The following is a 19,477-nucleotide window of genomic DNA, read 5'->3' on the forward strand; positions in this document are numbered from 1 at the left end:
GGGCGTGCCCAGGGCCAGTGTCAATTTCTCCGTATTGCAGACGGTCATTCAAATATCCGCCCCCCACTGGCTGGCACTTTGTCTCAATGGGCCCCGGTTCGGCGGGGGATGCCCGAAATGGAGATGCAGCCCAAGATGGTGATGGAGACGCGAGATATCGGATTCATTCATTCTTGGAATTTCCTGCTGTTTGAGATGGCAGTGTTGATGCAATACATGAAAATCTACATGTAAATATGCCATGAGCAGTGTAATACTGTATAATGCTAAATATTTAGGTATACCTCAGAGGACACAACATGGAACTTGTTCATCTCTTAGCAAGTCCAACAACCAAATCATCCAGAAAAACCCCACGCTTTTCGACGCCAAAAACTTCCCCCGCGCTACGGGGCCCAACTCCCACAAGTTTTTAGTGAACCTTTACCCCGCCGAACGGGCGCTCGCGACAACTTCCACGGCGATGATGGACCCGGTTTGGTTGAATCCATTCTTTTTTTTTTCCTGCGCTGCCTTTCTCCTGTCTTTTTAAATCCGTAGACCTTGTTCTTTCTTTTCCTTCTTCTTCTTTCCCACTAGATCTTGTCTTTTTGTTAGAATTGCTATTCTTTAATCCTCTCTGTTCCCTTGTCGTCTCCTCTAGATACCCCCTTGAATCTGGTGCAATTGCATCATCTACTCCTACTCTCGTCCAATTCCATCTACACAAGCTCCAAACATGAGCCGCCCCAAGGTCCTCCTCCTAGGCAAAATCGACCAGTACGTCGCAAAAAAATATCCCCCCCAAAAGAGCTTTTTCCCCTCTTCCCATTCTTCAAAATCAAAAAGCTTCTACATAGTTCCCATTCAGAGCTGACACACTCTTCTCGTTCACAGCGCCCACGTAGCATGGTCAACCATCGCCGACATCGCAGACGTGATCCAGCCCAAGGCCACCAACCGAGCAGAATTCATCGCCGAGTGCCAATCTGGCGCCCTGGATGGCGTCAGCGTGACCTACAGGACGTTTGATTCCGTCAATGTCACGGGCAAGATTGACAGCGAGCTGCTGGATGCGCTGCCCAAAAGCATCAAGTTCCTGTGCCACAACGGTGAGAACTGCCCCCTTCTCTAGACTTTTTGTCTCTAGACAGATTCGTGAACAAAAGACAAGTCAAAGCGGAAATAACTACTTAATGCTAACTTCTCAACCCCTCCCCATCACAAGGCGCCGGCTACGACCAAATCGACATCCCCGCCTGCACCGCCCACGACGTCCGCGTCTCCAACACTCCCACCGCCGTCGACGATGCCACAGCCGACGTCAACATCTGGCTGATCATCGGCGCCCTGCGCAACCTCCAGATCGGCATCAATGCCCTGCGAGCCGGCAAGTGGCGCGGCTCTCCTCCTCCCGCGCTGGGCCACGACCCGCAGGGCAAGATCCTGGGCATCTTGGGCATGGGCGGCATTGGCCGTAACGTCGCTGCCAAGGCGAAGGCTTTTGGAATGCGTGTTCGATACTACAATCGCTCACGCCTGAGTCCCGAGTTGGAGGAGGGTGCTGAGTATGTTAGCTTCGAGACGTTACTGAAGGAGAGCGACGTCTTGAGTCTGAACCTGCCTCTCAACGTAAGTCCCCCTTTTCTTCAAGTCATGATACCCCTTAATCAAGCTACAACATCACCCCTTCATCAAAGCATAACAGAACTAACACTCATCACCTCGCCACACAGCCCAACACCCGCCACACCATCGCCGCCCCCCAATTCGCCCTCATGAAGCCCGGCATCGTCATCGTCAACACCGCCCGCGGCGCAGTCATGGACGAGGCCGCCCTCGTCGACGCCCTCGCCTCCGGCCAAGTCTCCTCCGTCGGCCTCGACGTCTACGAGAACGAGCCCGAGATCCACCCGGGCCTGCTCGCCAACCCAAACGTCCTGCTCGTCCCCCACATGGGCACCTGGACCCAGGAGACCCAGCAAAAGATGGAGGAGTGGGCCATTGACAACGTGCGGCTGGCCGTCAAGGAGGGCAAGCTCAAGAGCATTGTGCCTGAGCAGAAGGCGTTGGCTGCGTGACTGCATGGCAGTGCCGGTGCTAGAAGCGCGAAGCTGTGAGATTTGTGTCTTTGTTGAAAATGCGTCATGTCATGTTATAGAATTAGAGAGAGAATAAAAAAATGTGGTCTGATAAGATTGACCACTTTATGACCATTATCTGAAAGTATGACCGGTAGAGTGACGAGTGATGGAATGGAATGCTGTATTGTTACAGTGCCGAATAGGTCAATCGTCGTGCGTGAATTTATCTCCTTACAGACAAGAACTCTCAGAGTCTACACTGATTGATTCATTTATTCATTTATTCATTTACACGCAAGTCATGAAAACACTGGTTTTTGCCCAGACAAGAGGCAAAAAATCTTTGCCCGCCATTTTCATTTTTCTATTGCTATATCCACTGCAGCCGCGGTTGACGGGCTTCCTCAAATCCGCCCATCTCGCTTTTCCGAGCTGAGCCCTCCGTCTCGTGTCTTTGTTTATCACTGGTCTCGCCATGGGGGAATCATCATTAGCAAAAATAAATTTACCCTACGCCGATTTTGTTGAAAAGGCCTGTTCTTTTCTGCCCCATCCGCCCAGCGAGAGAACCCCAAGTCTTTGAAGAAGAAGAAGAAAAGGGCACGAAATCAAATCATAAAAAAAACCAAATCCCATGGGCTTTTATATTTCCCTGCCCAAATATGCCCCCTGCCGGTTCATGATGCTGTTGAAATCACAAGAGTTCCCATTGACCGGGCTATCGACCCGGATGAAATGTCGTTAAACGTAGGAGTCCAGTTGAAGGATCCTGGGGGTATGAATACACAAAAGATGCTTAGTAGCGGTAGCTATAAAAAAGGTATGGTCAGTTACATGCTCGGTTTAGATCTCAGTCATGGATAGGAAGAATGCTTACATCTCAGCCTTGAAGGGGCCCTCAACGTCAAGGCCGAGGTACTCAGCCTGGGCCTTGGTGAGGGTGGTCAGCTCAACCTGGACGTGGTCCAAGTGCAGCTTGGCAACCTCCTCATCCAGGGTCTTGGGGAGGACGAAGACGCCAACCTCGAGCTTGCCAGTCTTGCCGAACTCGACGTACTTCTCGGACCAGGCCTTGTCCTGGTTCTTGTACAGAGCAATCTGGGCAAGGACCTGGTTGGAGAAGGAGCAGGACATGACGAAAGAAGAGTGGCCGGTAGCACAGCCAAGGTTGACCAGACGACCCTCAGCCAGGAGGATGATGTGGCGGCCGCTGGCCATGGTGAATCGGTCGACCTGGGGCTTGATGTTCTGGACAGACTTGGCGTTGGCCTTGAGCCAAGCAACATCGATCTCAATGTCGAAGTGGCCAATGTCTGGTTGCGGCTGTTAGACTTACACATACAATGGGAGAATCATGGGATTGGCCAAAACTTACTGCAAACAATGGCATCGTTGGGCATGGCCTCGAAGTGGACAGCAGTCAGAATGTCACGGCAACCGGTGGTGGTGACGAAGATCTGGCCGATAGAGGCAGCCTTCTCCATGGTGGAGACCTGGTAGCCGGCCATGGCAGCCTGGAGGGCGTTGATGGGGTCGATCTCAGTAACGATGACACGAGCACCCATGCCGTGGAGGGCCATGGCACAGCCCTTGCCGACATCACCGAATCCAGCAACAACGGCAACCTTGCCAGCAATCATGACATCGGTGGCACGCTTGATACCGTCAATCAGGGACTCACGGCAGCCGTACAGGTTGTCGAACTTGGACTTGGTGACGGAGTCGTTGACGTTGATGGCAGGGACCAGCAGCTTGCCCTCCTTGAGCATGCGGTACAGGTGGTGGACACCAGTGGTGGTCTCCTCAGAGACACCGTAGCAGTCCTTGAGCTGCTCGGGGTACTTCTCGTGGATCAGAGAGGTCAGGTCACCACCGTCGTCGAGGATCAGGTTCAGCTTCTTGCCGTCCTTGAAGGCAACCAGCTGCTGCTCGAGACACCAGTTGTACTCCTCCTCGGTCTCACCCTTCCAGGCGAAGACGGGGACACCAGCAGCGGCAATGGCAGCAGCGGCGTGGTCCTGGGTGCTGAAGATGTTGCAGCTGGTCCAGGTGACCTCGGCACCGAGGGCGACGAGGGTCTCGATCAGGACGGCAGTCTGGATGGTCATGTGCAGGCAGCCAGCAATGCGGGCACCGGCGAGAGGCTGGTCGGCGGCATACTTCTTGCGGATGGCCATCAGACCAGGCATCTCGTTCTCAGCGAGGTCAATCTCCCTGCGGCCAAAGGCGGCCAGGGACAGGTCGGCGACCTTGAACTTGTGGGCGGGGGCAGACATTGTGAAGTGAGGAATTGAGCTGGAGAAGAGACTCGAACAACAAAAAATGCGTGGAGAGGAGGAATTGAGTTGCGGGATGGAGAGAGCAAGAGGTGGAAGAGGAAGAAAAATCAAGTGGGATGTGCCCAAATAAAAAGAATTTCGACGTTAGCACCTGCCGCCGAGGAGGGGAAACCCGTTGGAAAGCGGGCGGTGTGTTTAGAGGGGCAAAATTTCTCACCAAGCGGGGCAGATTAGATTCGGATGGATTTTGGTTTTTCAAGGAGCGAATGAGAAGGGCGGCTGGATTGCACACGGCCTATATTCGTTGGGGATCCTGCTGTAATGACACCGATTCCTGGGCTTGCACATGCAAGAAGGCCATCCAGGCCACGTCTCACATAAGGCGGGGGGGTTGCAGCTGGGGGATTTGCGGTGATTATGGGCATCGAGGCCTGTCAGCTGTCTGTCAGATTCAGATCGCAATGCATCTCTGTGACTGTGAGTGGCAGGAAGACTGATATTTGGGCATCAGTTTGATGTGGGGATTTCGACATGAATGCATCTTGGGCTCTCAATTGGGAGCACAAGCAAGAATCATCAGTACGAGTACGCGTAAGTACATGCAAAATTCACAGACGGCGCCTTGTGTTGGGATCTTGTGGATGCCTGGTTTGCATCTTCTCCAAAGCGCCAGACCCCCGAGATTGGCTCTATACTATCCGGTGGGTTTCGACATCAACATCTGCTCTCGTATTCGTACTACGACTTGGGCCTCTGCTCAGTCGGCCTAATCGCCGCGTCCTGTCGTCTCGTCTTACGGTTACGGCGATATTGTATTTTTCTGCGCCTGTTGCTCTCAACCATATCGGTGCTTTTCCCCTCCAGGTCTCCCCACATGCATCCTGCATGTCAGCAGCAGGCCCAAGGGAAATGCCCCGAATTCATTCAAGTAAACAACGCCGTCGTTATCAATTGCCGGCAGAAATAAAACAAACCCCAAAGCGGAAGATGGACAATCTACGAGCAGGAGAGCAAGGATCTCGAACAAGAAAAAAAAAGAGTTTAGAAAAAAAGAAAAAAGAGTTCACAGTGGTATCTAACAGCAAAGTACAATCGAGGCCGTAGAAATCCTTCAACCTTCAAGCTTCAAACACTTCTTTTTATGACTCTCTTGTCGCTGCTGCAGATCTAGACCAGAAGTACTTTATTATATTCCACCCAAACCGGAACGCCGTCAATGCACCCTGCCGCCAATTGCCTCACCCCACTAAAGACCTTACAAGAGTTTTTAATTTGAGCACAAATCCGCTTACTGAGGCAGCAGGTTTTCCCGCACGGCGAACATCTTCGCGCTGATATTGGCTGTGAATCCGTCCACCTGCTTGCTGTACTGCTCGACCTGCTTGGCGTTGAGCATGCCCTCCAGCCGGCTGGGCTCCTGAGGCAGCTTGAACAGCCGCTGCCACTCGTCTTCCGGCAGCAGGGGCTGCTTGGCAAGAGTGCGCTGCGCATTCTCTGCCTTTCGCTTGGCCTGCCACTGTGTGATCTTGGTCTGCTCACGCGCCAGCTGGCGTTGGTAGAACTGGAAGTTGTTGAGGTCCACGTAGTGGGACTCGATGCTCTCGAGCAGCAGGTCGCACGTCTTCTCCAGGAAGGGGTCGACCGACAGGTCCAAGTTGTCGATGGAAGGGTATAGAGGGGCCTTGATGCGGTCATTGTTGAGCTCGCTGAGGCTTGGCTCCTTGGCCTCGGCGCCCGCCGGAGGCGAGGGCAGCTGGTGAAGGAAGGAGGTAAGGAGGTGTGAGTTGTAGACTGTGAGGGGATACTCCTGGAGAATGTCGCGGAACGAGAGCTTGGACTTTTGCAGGCTATTTCAAAAGGCATCAGCACCATATCCAACCCCACACCAACGTCAGAATTCCAAACAAACTCACCTCTCGGTAGTAAACTTGCCCTCCTTGTAAACATTCATGAAGAGGTTGGTCAGGCGGTAGGCCTTCAGAGCCAAGGTTCCCTGTGAGCTGCGGCTGGTATCATAGACCAGGGCAATAGTCTTATCGTTGTCCTTTTGGTAGTGGAACTGGTTCTCGATAAAGGCAAGGTTGACAAAGTTGCCCATGGTTGCGCTGGTGTACCATCCGACGTTGTTGGCGTCCACATTGACCTCCTTCAGGTGTCGGATCATCTCGCCCTGGTAGGCAATGTTGGACTTTGCGCGGGGGGCGGCGGCGGCGGCGTTCGTGGCATCGCTCTGGTGGGTGTCGGCTGAGGAGTTGTCGACGGTGGGGAAGGCAAAGGTGTTGGTGATCTCCAGGGTTCCGTTCTGGTCCATTCCCACGAGGGAGCCGGTGGCCACGGTCGGGAAGGTAGACGAGCAGTGTCTGGCGATTTTCAGAATGACCTTGGCCAGGTGTCAGTCCTGCTTCTTCGTCGAGGCAAGGTGGGGCAATGCGAGCTGCAACTCACCAGAGCATCGATCTGCACCGCCTGGAAAGGCGCGTCTTTCGGAGCTTCGCTCATCTTTGGAGGGTCTGTGAGGCGGGATAGAGAGAAATGGCGGGAGTCGAGCGGGAGTCGAGCCGAGGTTGACGCCGAGATTCGAAGGATGATGAGCTTCAGGAGCGCTCGCTCTGGTGTTGGGAATATCGAACTTTTCGCGTACCAGATTTGTGGGCGTTGTGGGTTCAAGGCGGTGGGCGGCGGCAGAATGGGAGGGGGGCCAAAATACCGCCGCCAAACCGCCAACCTGCAACCTTCTCGTCCTCCAACCTCACTGTATCTTGCGACATTTCCAGCATCACTCGAATGACATTTGCGACTCTAGACATAGCCCTAAGTAGACGAATACATGCAGATTTACATCTCACAAAATCCCAAAGTCAACATGACCTTGCCAGGCATTCAGGAGTCTTAATGCCGGGCCGTGCCAACGTCCCTCGTGCGCGCGCCTCACTCACTGCACATCATTTCTCTTTGTCAAAGCATGCAAGTATTACTTCAATCTATTTCTTCTACTCTATTCTCCAGTTGCTTGTTTTGAAATGCCAACACGATGCTCGCTTGTCCCCCATGATATCATACAAAAAAGAAAAATTGCACTTTTGGCAATGACGCTTTTCAAACCCAAACAAATCCCAGAATACTCCAAAGTCCCTTGTTTTTTGTTTAAGGACCAATCATCAATCATCCTTGCTTCACGCTCTTTCAAGTCATAAACGGGCAAACAAGCAAAGTTGCTTGGATAGATGATGCTCGCCCATCAGTTTCACTCCCAGTCCTCAAGCACCCAATCATCCACGTTGTCTCGGATGGTGAGTCGGTGCTGGTCAATCTTCCAGAAAGCATACATGTTTCGGGTGGCGCCAACTGCCTTGCGATGTGCGGGTCCTTTGCCACCGGCCAATGCGTCCTCTCTCGATCTCCAAACGCAGGTCGCCAGGTTTCTCAGCTCTGGGTCTGGTGAACCAAACCAGTATCTGTTCCCTTCGGTTAGCACGACTTCAAAAATGAGCGGCGAAGCACGCAGGCATCTCTCTCTTACTTCAAGAAGCCTCCGCTGGCAACAGCTTCGGCATGGGCAGCCTTGTCCAATGCGCCAAGGTGGCCATAATCGGTGCTCGGCTTGATCTGCGACCGGAATGCGACGACGTAGAATGAAATCTCCTTGAACGGCCTTCTGGATTGTTGAGCCAGGCGCTTTACTTCATCGAGGACTTCAGGCCAGTTGAAAGATTCGGCATATGGTGCAGTGGCATAGTCATCACGAATTGACTTGAGGGATTGCAGAGCTCTCGCCACTATGGCGCCTTCATGAGAAAGGGTATCCAGATCAAGCAGATGTTCCTTGTCTGTGTATGGCGACTTGATAATGAACCTCTCCTCGTCCAAAGGGCTCAATTCGAGAACTGGGGTCGTCTCCTTGGGCAACGAGGCCACATCCACAGGCTGCACCAACTCGACGGAAGCAGCCATGATGATCGATGTTAAAAGGTGCTGAAGAATGTGTTCCAAAGAGAGAATCGTCTGCTGGGGAGAGCTGAATTCGGTTTTATCGAATCAATTCGCTTTGGGGGGCAAGAATGAAGTGAAAGAGAGGGGAAGAGAAGGTTCGGGACGAATGGGAGATCAAAAGAGTATTTATTTGCAGTGGCTGGCTGGATGTGACACAAAGCCGAGCCGCCTTTACACCGCCCGGTTTTCGCAGATGAAATCGTCTCAGCTCCCAACAACGGCTTAGCTAAGGGGTTGTGTTGGAGCAATCACGAGATATCTTACTCAATGATGCCACGAGTCGTGGGGTTATGGGCCCAGAGACATCTGCGTACCTACTATATTGAGGGTCAAGATCGATTGCGTGCTGGCACTTAATGAGGTGGACCGTGGTTCAAATTTCGCAATACCGGATCTACGCCAGCCAACGTTTTCACAAAGTGCGACTCACAGGACACGAAACGGTGGCCATTGGCATACCACAACCTTTATATGGGATTCGAATTGGCTGGAATTAAACTTTTTGCTACGTGCTGAGTTCTCAGATGGCCTCGAAAGACCTTTGGAGAATCTCACAGATAATACGGCTTTTCCCATTATTCATACGGGATTTCAAGATTTGCCCCGCGCTGCTCAGCCGTCATCTTTCGGAGAAGACCAGGGCGACAACGGATCCCGCTTTAGCGTGCAACGCCACGCATGGTCTGAATGACACCATTCTGGTGGCACCCAACCATGAATCAAGAGCGCACTTGTTTTAGGTGCGAGAAATTTTATATCCGCAGTTTGACAGCCAAGGGTTCGTTTGACTACCAATGGGAAGGAAAGGAGGTGAGATTTTGATATGTGGCTCAGCTCAGAAGAGTATAAGCTGCTCACGCAACGAGCCAGCTCGCATCCGGGAAGAAAGGAGAGGCATGAACCAATGCATCTCGGCTTCACGCAACGTGGAGAGGCGAGCCCCCGACAGCCGACCTACCTCGAATTGTATCGCGGACAGGTTTCCCCTACTTATAGGCCCGATTTTTTAGATCTGCCATTGGCCACTTAGATTTCTCCCTCGAAAAGTTTTCAAAATGGCAAACGTTAGTGGTTAGCCAGTGAGAAACTGAGCAAGCCGGGATCGCCGATGCTGGCGCGGAACACGGAACTTGGTCCCTGAAGATCAAGAGGGCCCCGCTCACACTGTCGGAGCATTCACTTCTGTGACAAAACATGATTGTGCACGGAGCACTTACAGAAGGCGCACAAGCCGGCCTGTGAAGAGATTTATGGTCGAACTGTTTTGGGGTAGAGGACAGAGACGGCACTGCGCTAGAATTTTCGGGAAGAGTTACCGGATCGGACACTGGCCGGGAGTGGCTTCGGAGAGGAAGGCTTGGTACCAACGCGATGCGTGGAAACTTGCGAATCGGCGTCTGTGAAGAATGCCAACTTCTTCACGGCAATCCTTTAATCTGACTCAAATTAGTATCATGTCATTGAGTCTGAGATGAGATAATCCATGTCGCCATTACCAGAAGACGTCGAGACTTGTCAATCACCCAGTTCTCAAGCTGTCAACATACCAGTCGGAATAACTGGTTGACATACAATTATGAAAAGCTGGTTGCAAGGTGGCCTCTATGTTCTCCTTGTTGGTTGTCCCTCTATCGAAAGCGGTCATCCATAAATGTAGCATAAACTCATTGTGCAATCCCACGTCATCTCGACAGGGCAGCTTCTCACATGATGTGGATACGGCTCTTCAGGGCATGCCACACCGCAGTGCGAATTAGAATGCTTTGTTAAAATGATCTCGAGCACTACGATATATTGTGTTTTATTCACAAAAAGCTATTGCTGCATCAGCTTTTCATCACATACGAAAGCATCTTATCTTGTACAACGCCAACAATTTGCAAAGGAGAGGAGCAAATGACAACCAAGTAAAACTGATCCTAAATGACTCTTAATGTTTGTTTCTAGTAAAATGCCCATCATCTTCCAATCCGGAAGGTGACATGGCCAAGGCTAGAATCCTCGTGTTTCATCTCACCGTCGGATTGTCATCCGCTTGGCAGCTGGTTGGCACATCTTTGTGATTAATTACTTGCTTCTTTTGTGCTATTTTTCGTTTCAGATGAATACTGTTTATGGATATGCTACAGATATACATCGTTTGCTATGAGCCTATATGCTATTGGCCGCAGATTAATAAGGGAGTGACTATTCAGCGCCCCACGTTCGCTATTCAGTCTCCCATTCGTAAATGTAAAGCAGCCCAGGTAATAATAGCAGATATTAGAGGAATATATGGATAGGAGTAGATAGTAGCAGTAGTAGTAGAAACTCACGATAGTAGCAGTTACTCCAGGAACTGTGTAATATATATTTAGGTAGCGGTAATAAAAGATCTTTATTATACGTTATTACTTTATTCAGAACTCCTCTTAGTCGCTGGGGTGATGGACAACCCTTCCCATTAATAATGGAGCAGAGTACTTATGATAGCTTATGATTAATTACCTATATAGTCGTTCGGTGAGATAAAATACAGAGAGGTGCGGATTGCATATATCATTTCCAGTGCACGAAAAGAGTCTCTTTCGATGCATAACATGGCAGCTTAGAAACCTGTTCAATGGCGACAGTATTTCAGTTATAATGCTTTGAATCTTTATTCTACTTTATTACATGTACCATCCAAATAGCATTGCCACTTCTTGTCCAGTAACTAATTTTAGAGATTCCCAGTGATGACACAGCTGCCAACCAAAACACCCACAATGTTTCCACGGTCAATCATTCCAAGAAACAAGAAAATAGCATCCCTCTTCCATGGAGATACAAAGTCCGCTCCGGCAAATTCCTCGCTCTTCTGCTCATCTTATTCATCTTACCTCGGATCAGCCCTGATTGTTAATCGTATAGACACTTGTGGATTAAGTAAGCCCACAATGTTCAAGCCCCATTCCAGAAATGGCAACACATTCGTTGTTTAGCGCCATCTGCTTTGCTCCAAAGGAATCGTAGTCGAGCCTCCTTGCTCCATAGTAGTTACGCAAGGTCGTTGAAAGCGGAAGACAACTCGCAGAGTAGCGCAAGAATAGCTACATGATGGGTGAAACCCAGCTTCAATTCACATATCCATTTCGTATAAGCTTGTAGTGATTAGAAATGTATGACTTGTTCTTCTGTTTCCCCAATATCACCCAGGGATATCAAGTATAAAGCCATGCTGCCATGTCCAACATATTCATCCATCAACTCAAATTGAACTCAATCTCTAAACACACACGCCTTCATTCCACTTATCATACCAATTTTCATCACCTAAAATAATGGCCACCAAGGAAAAACTCCTCCGCTTGACGCTCATGCAGTACAAGAACCCCAGCCTCTCCGACGAGGAATTCCAAAAACACTGGAGCGAGCACCACGCACCAATGGCCTCTGGCTGGCTAGCACGTAATGGAATCATTGGCTACACTCAGGTAAACCCAAAACTACACTTTCCAAAATACCCCCATCATTCTCAGGAAAATAATGCTAACCTGAAACGAATAAACCCGGCATGTAGTATCACACTCCCCCCGAGAAACGCAACCTAGCCTCTAGCCTCGCCGAGACGGTGGGAGCCACTGTCGCGCCGTTTGATGCCTACATCGAGTTCATGGTCCACAACGTCGAGGATCTGTGGAAGGCCACTTCGGACCCGGAGTATCCTGTCAAGATGCAGCCTGACGAGCAGTACATGTTTGATCACGGCAAGATGCAGGTCACGGTTGGGTGGGTCGAGGTGTATGTGCAGGACGGAAAGGTGGTCAATATTGTTGATGGCAAGTCGGCCTTTACTCAGTAGAGGCATTGTGTATAACAAAGGCGTGCGTTCAGTGAACCTATTAGCTTGAATATTTGTTGTATTTGCTCTCTTTTGCAATATGAGAGGGTTTTAACTTGGCGCAACTGTTTATACTGGCTACCCCATCTGACCTGTCCAGGAGTGCAGCCCAAAAAAAACCAGATATAACCCATCATAAGCTCTTCTTATACTGAACTCTTTGCTCTGAGATATTTACCCAACACCAAAGCCTGCCCAATCCCCCATCGACTCCCCATAACCTCAAGCATCTCACACAACCAATCAGCATCCTCACCGCCGACTTCCACCACGCCTATCAAAGCCTGCATCGAGCCTAGCAGCCCAAACACCCCCGAATGCTCAGGCGATAAAGCATTGCTCCCCTTTGTCTTCTCATACAGGCCGAGGATATACGACGCACTGGCTCTAATGCCAAGCATCATTGTCGCTAGAATGCCACGTGAGGCTTCCTGCTGCGAGGCATACGCCGCCATCAGCACGGGATGGGCCTGCCTGACAGGTACATCGAGGGCATCCAGATATCGTAAAAGCACGGCATGTACAAGGATTCGACAGATGCGGTATTGGTTCCACAGGTACGCCTGCCAGGCGCATGCGTAAACATGACAAGAACCTCCATGGGCCTTGTCGGGATCGGAATATCGCCATGTATCGGGGAGATGTGTCTCCCATGAGAGCAGCTCTTCTTCGATGCTCATGGCTGTGGAGACATTTTCGGTGATTTGGGTGACTTGGTTGATGTTATCTGATGAATGTAGATCTGCGAACCTGCATATTATGCTGAATAGTTGCTTTGCGGGTAAGAGATGTATATCTGACTTGAAGGCGGGAGAGGAGCGAGCAAGCTCTTGGATGTGAGTAGGAACGGGTATGCGACTGATGAGACAACCCATCGCCTATAACGCACAATTAGTTAGACAAACACCACTTGTATCTGTTACATCGTAGGGCATCATTACCAGCAAGTAAAAGAAGTGAAGAAAGGCCCGCACGTTAAGAGTCCTCTTCCAGTCATCCTTGCTCCAATGCCGTATCAACGTCGCAGCCCCCTGGATATGGCAAATCCACGCCTCGAGCGACGACCTCTCCTGACACGCAATCATCTAACAACTCATCAATCTCTAACTTTCCACCCTCATCAAACAAAACCAACAAAAAGAAAAAAGAAAAACTCACCTCAAACATAGCCATCAGCACCACCGCCGCCACCGTCCCCTCCCCGGTCGCCTCCTCCCGCCCCCGAATAGCATCATTGATCGAATGCAGCGCCGACCCGTACTTTGCCCTCGCCAACGCCATCACCCCATGATCCCTCTCGGAATTCGCCACGCCCGCCATCCCAACGGCCAGTATCCCCAGCATCTTCACCGTCGGCAGCGGTGCCGCGCCTTGCACCGCATAGAGGCTGCCCGCGCCCGCAATAGAATAGTGCCGAAAGAAAAACACCTGCGCCACCGACTCCGCGGGCACAGAGAAGTTGAACCGTGGAAGCGGCAGCAGCTCCCCGTGCTGTCGACGACTCAATCTCGATGATAAAGAGGGGTCATCGGCTGTGGAATCAGAGTCGTTCAGGTTGGGCTGTTTCCGCTTCTTGCCGTCTTGCTTCCCAGTCATGTTGACGATGCGGAGCTCAGTCTCGCTTCTATACCCCCAGCAGAACAATCCCGCCCTCGCACACTGCGCACACCGCGGCTTGGATTCATTGCACTACCCGTATGATTTGTTAGTCCTCTCTCTATTTCATATATAAGCTCCGATGATGAGCAACTAGATTGTAAAAGGAAGCAGACATACTTTGATCCGCCGATGCCTGCAGTTGACGCACGCCGTGCTGGCCCGCCGCGAAGCCATTGCTCAAAACTGGGTGGTCTCTCGCAGAATACTTGGTTAACCAATTTCACATGTACACACACAACACGTATAAAGAGTACACAGAATTAAATCACAACAAGAGCATATTCAAGTTGTTGTGACCAAGTGGTGACAATGAATGAGTGAATATGCCAGAAGCTTCAAGATTGGCTGATCCTCAACTCTAGCTAATAAGCCTCTCACGTCAAGTATAAATCCACAGTATGTTACAGCTAGGTGCTCTATTCCCCTTGGACTCGCAGCAAATCAAACAGTCGGAGTAAATTCTCCCCTGCGGAATAAGCAAGCCCCCAGATTTATAAGCGGTGTGGACTCTCTCAAACCAGAAGCTAAAAAGCCCATATCTCACTTATACTGTGCGTTTTACCAAAGTCCGAACCTTCACATCCGACATCACCGCTCTGCATTTCTCTCCCCTTCATTTTATACACATGAAAAAGACGCACAAGTCCATTTCCCGGCATCATCTGTGAATTAATTGATTTATTGTCGTCTATGTGAAAAACATAACACACCCCCCCTCCATTCACAACACAAAGTCCATTGAAGTGTCAAACATTGTTTTGTTTTAAGAAACCGCTATCTCGACCTTCCCAACTCTCTCTCGCTCTCGCTCTCGCTCTCACTCAGTCCTATCTGACATGTTTGATTTCGAGGACGCCGCCTCAACGTCCACCTCTTTCTTTCTTTCTCTTTTTTCAAGCAAAAAAAAATATATAATCACTCCAAGAGGTTGCACGACAACGCTGGCCCTAGAGGCATCGTCACAAGACCATCTATCTCATTCCAACTCCGGACAAGGCTAAGAATATTAAAAACAATTGCCAAGATCACCAGGATGGAGCCAGAAGAAGAAAGCAACGGTCGGCGCCATCCTGTAACAGGTGGTCGGCGTAAGTGTAAAAATGGAGGAGTGGTCAGCGGCCAAGGACAACTCCACTGCGCGCTCGACTAAACTACCACAAGGAGGAGGCCCAAGCAGCCGGGAGTGTGTGTTTTTCAAAGAGCCCCAGTCTGCTTGGAAAGACATCAAGAAATTCGTAGACATCGTCCTACATCCTCATGAGCAAAAGCTCCCCCAAGGGTATCGAAATTTAAAAAAGGAAAATATGATGCACGGATATCCAAAAGGAAAAAAGTAAATAAAATGGAGGCGAAAAAAAGGCCGATATAAAAGCGTATAGATCATCAGTTCCAGCCAAGGGAGTTCTCAGCAGCAACGGGAGCGGAGATGTTGGCAGTTCGAGCAGAGCTCGTTCCGCTGTTGTGGCTGTTGCGAATTCCGGTTCCACCGTAGCTGGACATGTCACGGCTCATCAGAGCACCACCCATGAGAGCAGGGCTTCCGTTGCCAGCATACTGCATGCCAGAGGAACGCTGGCTGCCGTCAAGGGAGCTGCTGCGGCGGTGAGCCTGCTTCTTGCGCTTGTAGCGTCGAGCAATAATGAACATGGCACCACCGTACAGGGCACCAAGACCGACGGCACCGACAGCGATACCGGCGGTGGTGGCCTTTTGCTTGGAAGTCTGACTGTCCGTGCTGCTGGTGCCAAAGGCGTCGTTGTTGCCAGGGCCAGCGGCAGGAGAGTTTCCGCCGCTGCCACTGCCGCTGCCGCTGCCGCTACCACCGTCGGTAGAACCACCGCCGGTAACTTGGCCAAAGATGTTAATCTTGGGGTTGATCAGGGCAGTCAGGTTGCGGACAATGGGATCGGGGTTATTGTAGATGAGAGAGTTGGCAACCGACATATCCAACTGAAGCTTGTCAATCAGGTTCTGGGGGTAGTTGATCTTGGCAAGGGTGGTGATATAACCCCACTGAGATCGGGTGTCGTAGGGAACAAGCTTGGCGACCTGAACCTTGCCCACGTCGATGCCCGCAGCATTGGCGAGAGCCTGGGGCAGATACTTGAAGATCTGAGCGGCGGCAACAGTGTTGCTGGCAACGAACATGTAGTTGAGGGGATACAGGAATCCAACCTGGATCGGGACTGTGCCTTCAGCAGCGGGGGTGTTGGGATCATCGGGGTAGATGATCTTAGGAACATCAGTGGGCAGGGCCGTCGAAGCGGAAGCAGTCTCAGTAGTGGCCGGGGTGAACACCATTGTGGTAGGCTCAATGACAATAGTCGTGGGCAGCCAGTCGGCGGTGTTGGTCAACGTGGCAGTGGGTCGAATGCTCGTGACAGGTTCAGCGTTTGAGGTCGGGGTTGGCGAGGCAGTGACAACCGGGGCGGAAGTCTTCGAGACAGTCACCAACGTGGAGGCCTTTGAACCGGATGCCGAGTCGCTGGTCGCAGTAGCACTAACACTGACAGCTGATGTGTTGGGGGTCGATGATTGGGTCGCGGGAGCAGAGGTATCAGTCGAGTTGCCCACCGAGCCGGTCTCGATAGCGGAAGAAGACGAGACGGTGCCGGAGCCAGTGACGGAGCCAGTGACGGAGACGGTAGGCGAAGTGATGGAGCCGGTTGGCTCGGAGCTGGTGCTGTTGCTAACAGGAGTATCCGTCACTGAGGCAGTGGGGCCACTTGAAGAGGTGCCTGAGGGAGGGCTGGTGATGGTTGCAGAACCGGTGGCAGGGGGCTCGCTGCTGGTGGAGTTGATGACAGTCACGTCGGAGCTCGTCGAGCTAGGTGCCGAGGTAACGGAGACCGGAAGGGTGGGGATCGAGATGCTGATACCAGAAGAAGTTGACGACGCTCCGGAAGAAGTAGTGTTGGCTCCATCTGAGGTCGAGCTGGCGGGAGCAGACGATGAGGTCTCGGTAGGAATCACGGGTGGCAGCGTCAAGGGAAGAGAAATGCTAGGGAGACCGCTGGAAGACGTCGAAGATCCAGTACCAGGGAGCGACGACTGGACCGGCAGGCCAGAAGAAGTCTCGTAAGCTGGTCCGGTTGTCTCGGGGGGAGAGGTGGTAGTGGAGGACTTTGTTGGATCCAAGATGGACTTGATGGGGTCCAAAAGACCACCAGTCGAAGACGGCTTCGCAGAGGTGGAGGTAGAGCTGACATCTTCAATGGTGGAGTTGCCTGGGGCGCTGGTGCTGTCAGGAGCACTGCTGGTGGAGGCAGCACTGGAAGACTCAGTTTGAGCCGGAGCGGTAGTCGAGGGGAAGCGGACGCCAGTGGGGTCAATCACAATTCCAGTCTCGGTGGCCTTGCTGGAAGTGGCCCGGGAAGAGGAAGAGGACTGAGAGTCGCTGTCAGAAGAGGTCGTCTGAGGAGGTGTCGTCTCGGCAGAGCTAGCGGCAGAAGAAGTCGTGGAAGTAGTCGACTTGCCTCCAAGGGGAAGGCTGAGACTCAGGCCGAGATCCAGACCAGAGCTGGTCGAGGAGGACGAGGACGAATCAGAAGAGCTGGTTCCGGCAGGAGCAGAGGTGGTCTGGGAAGAAGCCTGGGAAGACGAGGTACCAGCAGGGGCGGAAGTCGAAGCAGAAGACGAGTCAGAGGACGACGACTGAGCAGAAGTAGAGGAAGCCTGGCTGGAGGTTCCTGAGGGTGCCGTCCCGGAAGGGGGCCTGCGGGTGCGGCTTCTGTGAGGCCTGAAGGGAGTAGGCGAGCTGCTGCTAGCACCCTCAGGCGTAGGCGTAACGATGATTGTCTTTCTCGTAACGATGGTCGTCACACTGCCCGAGACCGAGGAGCTGCTCTCGGATGAGCTGCTGCTGGACGCCGAACTGCTCGACGACGAGCTGCTGGTGGAAGAGCTGCTAGTGGTCGAGTGGTCCCCAAAGAGGTCGGGAATACCACCAGGGAAGCCCGGAGTGTGCGATGTCGCGCTGCTGGTCGTGCTGCCGGCGCTGGTGCTGGTTGTGGATGAGGCGGTCGTCATGGTTGAGTTGGAACCAGCAAAGTCGCGCTTGACCTTGTGAGGGTAGTAGATGTGAGGACGATCAGCCTTTGCGGCCACCGACATGGCCAGGGTGGCCAGCAAAAGAAGCGACTTGGTCTGCATGGTTGCGAATCGTTTCCCAGTTGTGGTTTAGAGTAATGAGTGTATATATCCTGTGATAAAAAGGAATGTGGAGTTTTATGTTGTGGCAAATATACTATTCCTCCAGTCAGCCATGCGTAATTGAATGAGAAAGCAAAAGCTGCAAATTGGACAGAATGCCTCACTGTCAGAAACAAGTTTCAACGAATGTACTTGACGAGTGTCAATGAGCGTGTGTTAGTCTGGGAGGACATGTTAGCAGATATTCTTCAGTACTGATTTACACCAATAGTTCCCCATTCGAGGTTTGCGTCATCTCCCGGCCATTGTCGATTTCTTCTTTTCCTTTTTCCCCAATCGAACAATTCCATAAATGCCATTCAAGAATATCAACTGCCAGCCGGATGACCACTGGTGCGGGTGCGCAAACAACGTCTCCATTGATAGCCCCCAATTTCCTTGCTCTTATTGTTCTCGTCCAACACAGTCCTTCCTCCAACAGCCTGGCGCATCTGATAACCACTCACTTTTTGGTTTTATCTCCGTGTACCGGTGCGTATGTGCGACGAAAAAAAAGTAATAAAGGAGTGTCGTGGTGTTGAATCAATCGTCATATAGCGTCCGTCACCGGGGAAGCTCAGCGGCGTTTTGGTCCCGCAAAAGCAGTCGAACGAAGGTGTAGAGTCGCAAGAAGCTCCCGAAGCCCCAAGGTCATTCAGTCATGAAGAAACCGAATCTCGACAGAGGGCGTTGACGCGCGGGCGGCGCTGGGTCGAGAGCCGAAGGGGGAACCGTCGCCGAGAAGTTGTCGAATGAGCGGGATGGCGATGGATTGGGAGGGGGAGGATGGGACGGGCGGGAGAGGGAGAGGGAGGAGGAAATAAGACGCAGACGCAGACGCAGCCGTGAAGATGGCCCAGAGGAAACGAGAGACAGTGGATGGGAGACACAAACAGGGCCCCCAGGGGGTGTGGCATCTGGCAGGGGAAGGGAAACGAGAAAGAGGAGAGAGGACAGAGATTGTTAAGTCGTAAGAGCTCTAGCGCCCGTGGCAGTAGGCCCGACCGTCACGATACCGCCTGGCAGGTGCAGGGCAAGTACCGTTTGGCAGCGGCTGCGGTGTGGAGGTACGGGGCGGCGCACGAGGAGGCAAGTACAGGTACGGGGGTGCTGGGCTGACAGGGGATGCGCAGGTACCTGCAAACTGCTCCCCACAGAGGCTCGTTTCAAGGCCAGGCCGGGAGAGAGCTTGATTAAATCTCTAGGCTAGGTACGGAGTACGAGTATCGTATACAGTACGGTACAAGCGGTATTCGTCACCTCCAGCAAGAATGAGTGCTGTACGAGTACTGTACTGCACGTACTCGTACTAGAGGTTCTCGTACCAACACCCCCCGATGTCACACAATGAGACTGGGGTTGTCCCTGCGCGCGGGCTTGTGTGGAATGGAGGGCACACAGCGCCAGCCAACGTCGCGATGCATGGCCCCAGT

General features: G+C 52.0%; 7 protein-coding genes across 7 annotated transcripts; 2 read left to right on the forward strand and 5 right to left on the reverse strand.

Moving 5' to 3' along the window:
* Positions 1–718: 718 nt before the first annotated feature.
* TRIVIDRAFT_42158 (uncharacterized protein) lies at positions 719–2,060 on the forward strand (the record flags this gene model as incomplete). The annotated part of the gene is made up of 4 exons (XM_014095907.1): positions 719–759; positions 877–1,091; positions 1,208–1,611; positions 1,716–2,060. The coding sequence occupies 4 exons, from the start codon at positions 719–721 to the stop codon at positions 2,058–2,060; spliced, it is 1,005 nt and encodes a 334-aa protein (XP_013951382.1).
* Positions 2,061–2,382: 322 nt separating this feature from the next.
* Positions 2,383–4,408, reverse strand: TRIVIDRAFT_82877 (uncharacterized protein; the record flags this gene model as incomplete). Its single annotated transcript, XM_014095908.1, has 3 exons — positions 2,383–2,872; positions 2,941–3,376; positions 3,439–4,408. The coding sequence occupies 3 exons, from the start codon at positions 4,337–4,339 to the stop codon at positions 2,860–2,862; spliced, it is 1,350 nt and encodes a 449-aa protein (XP_013951383.1).
* A 977-nt stretch (positions 4,409–5,385) lies between these two features.
* On the reverse strand, positions 5,386–6,841 carry TRIVIDRAFT_80514 (uncharacterized protein; the record flags this gene model as incomplete). Its single annotated transcript, XM_014095909.1, has 3 exons — positions 5,386–6,189; positions 6,256–6,722; positions 6,788–6,841. The coding sequence occupies 3 exons, from the start codon at positions 6,839–6,841 to the stop codon at positions 5,631–5,633; spliced, it is 1,080 nt and encodes a 359-aa protein (XP_013951384.1).
* A 745-nt stretch (positions 6,842–7,586) lies between these two features.
* TRIVIDRAFT_57186 (uncharacterized protein) lies at positions 7,587–8,293 on the reverse strand (the record flags this gene model as incomplete). The annotated part of the gene is made up of 2 exons (XM_014095910.1): positions 7,587–7,797; positions 7,863–8,293. 2 exons carry the CDS (start codon positions 8,291–8,293, stop codon positions 7,587–7,589), a joined length of 642 nt encoding a protein of 213 aa, XP_013951385.1.
* A 3,341-nt stretch (positions 8,294–11,634) lies between these two features.
* TRIVIDRAFT_66140 (uncharacterized protein) lies at positions 11,635–12,155 on the forward strand (the record flags this gene model as incomplete). The annotated part of the gene is made up of 2 exons (XM_014095911.1): positions 11,635–11,787; positions 11,874–12,155. The coding sequence occupies 2 exons, from the start codon at positions 11,635–11,637 to the stop codon at positions 12,153–12,155; spliced, it is 435 nt and encodes a 144-aa protein (XP_013951386.1).
* Positions 12,156–12,340: 185 nt separating this feature from the next.
* TRIVIDRAFT_227033 (uncharacterized protein) lies at positions 12,341–13,790 on the reverse strand (the record flags this gene model as incomplete). The annotated part of the gene is made up of 3 exons (XM_014095912.1): positions 12,341–13,072; positions 13,136–13,279; positions 13,353–13,790. 3 exons carry the CDS (start codon positions 13,788–13,790, stop codon positions 12,341–12,343), a joined length of 1,314 nt encoding a protein of 437 aa, XP_013951387.1.
* A 1,446-nt stretch (positions 13,791–15,236) lies between these two features.
* TRIVIDRAFT_195173 (uncharacterized protein) lies at positions 15,237–17,882 on the reverse strand (the record flags this gene model as incomplete). The annotated part of the gene is made up of 2 exons (XM_014095913.1): positions 15,237–16,227; positions 16,747–17,882. 2 exons carry the CDS (start codon positions 17,880–17,882, stop codon positions 15,237–15,239), a joined length of 2,127 nt encoding a protein of 708 aa, XP_013951388.1.
* Between the last annotated feature and the right edge of the window lie 1,595 nt (positions 17,883–19,477).

The sequence above is a fragment of the Trichoderma virens genome, assembly GCF_000170995.1.
Source record: "Trichoderma virens Gv29-8 chromosome Unknown TRIVIscaffold_89, whole genome shotgun sequence".
Classification (NCBI taxonomy): Eukaryota; Fungi; Ascomycota; class Sordariomycetes; order Hypocreales; family Hypocreaceae; genus Trichoderma; species Trichoderma virens.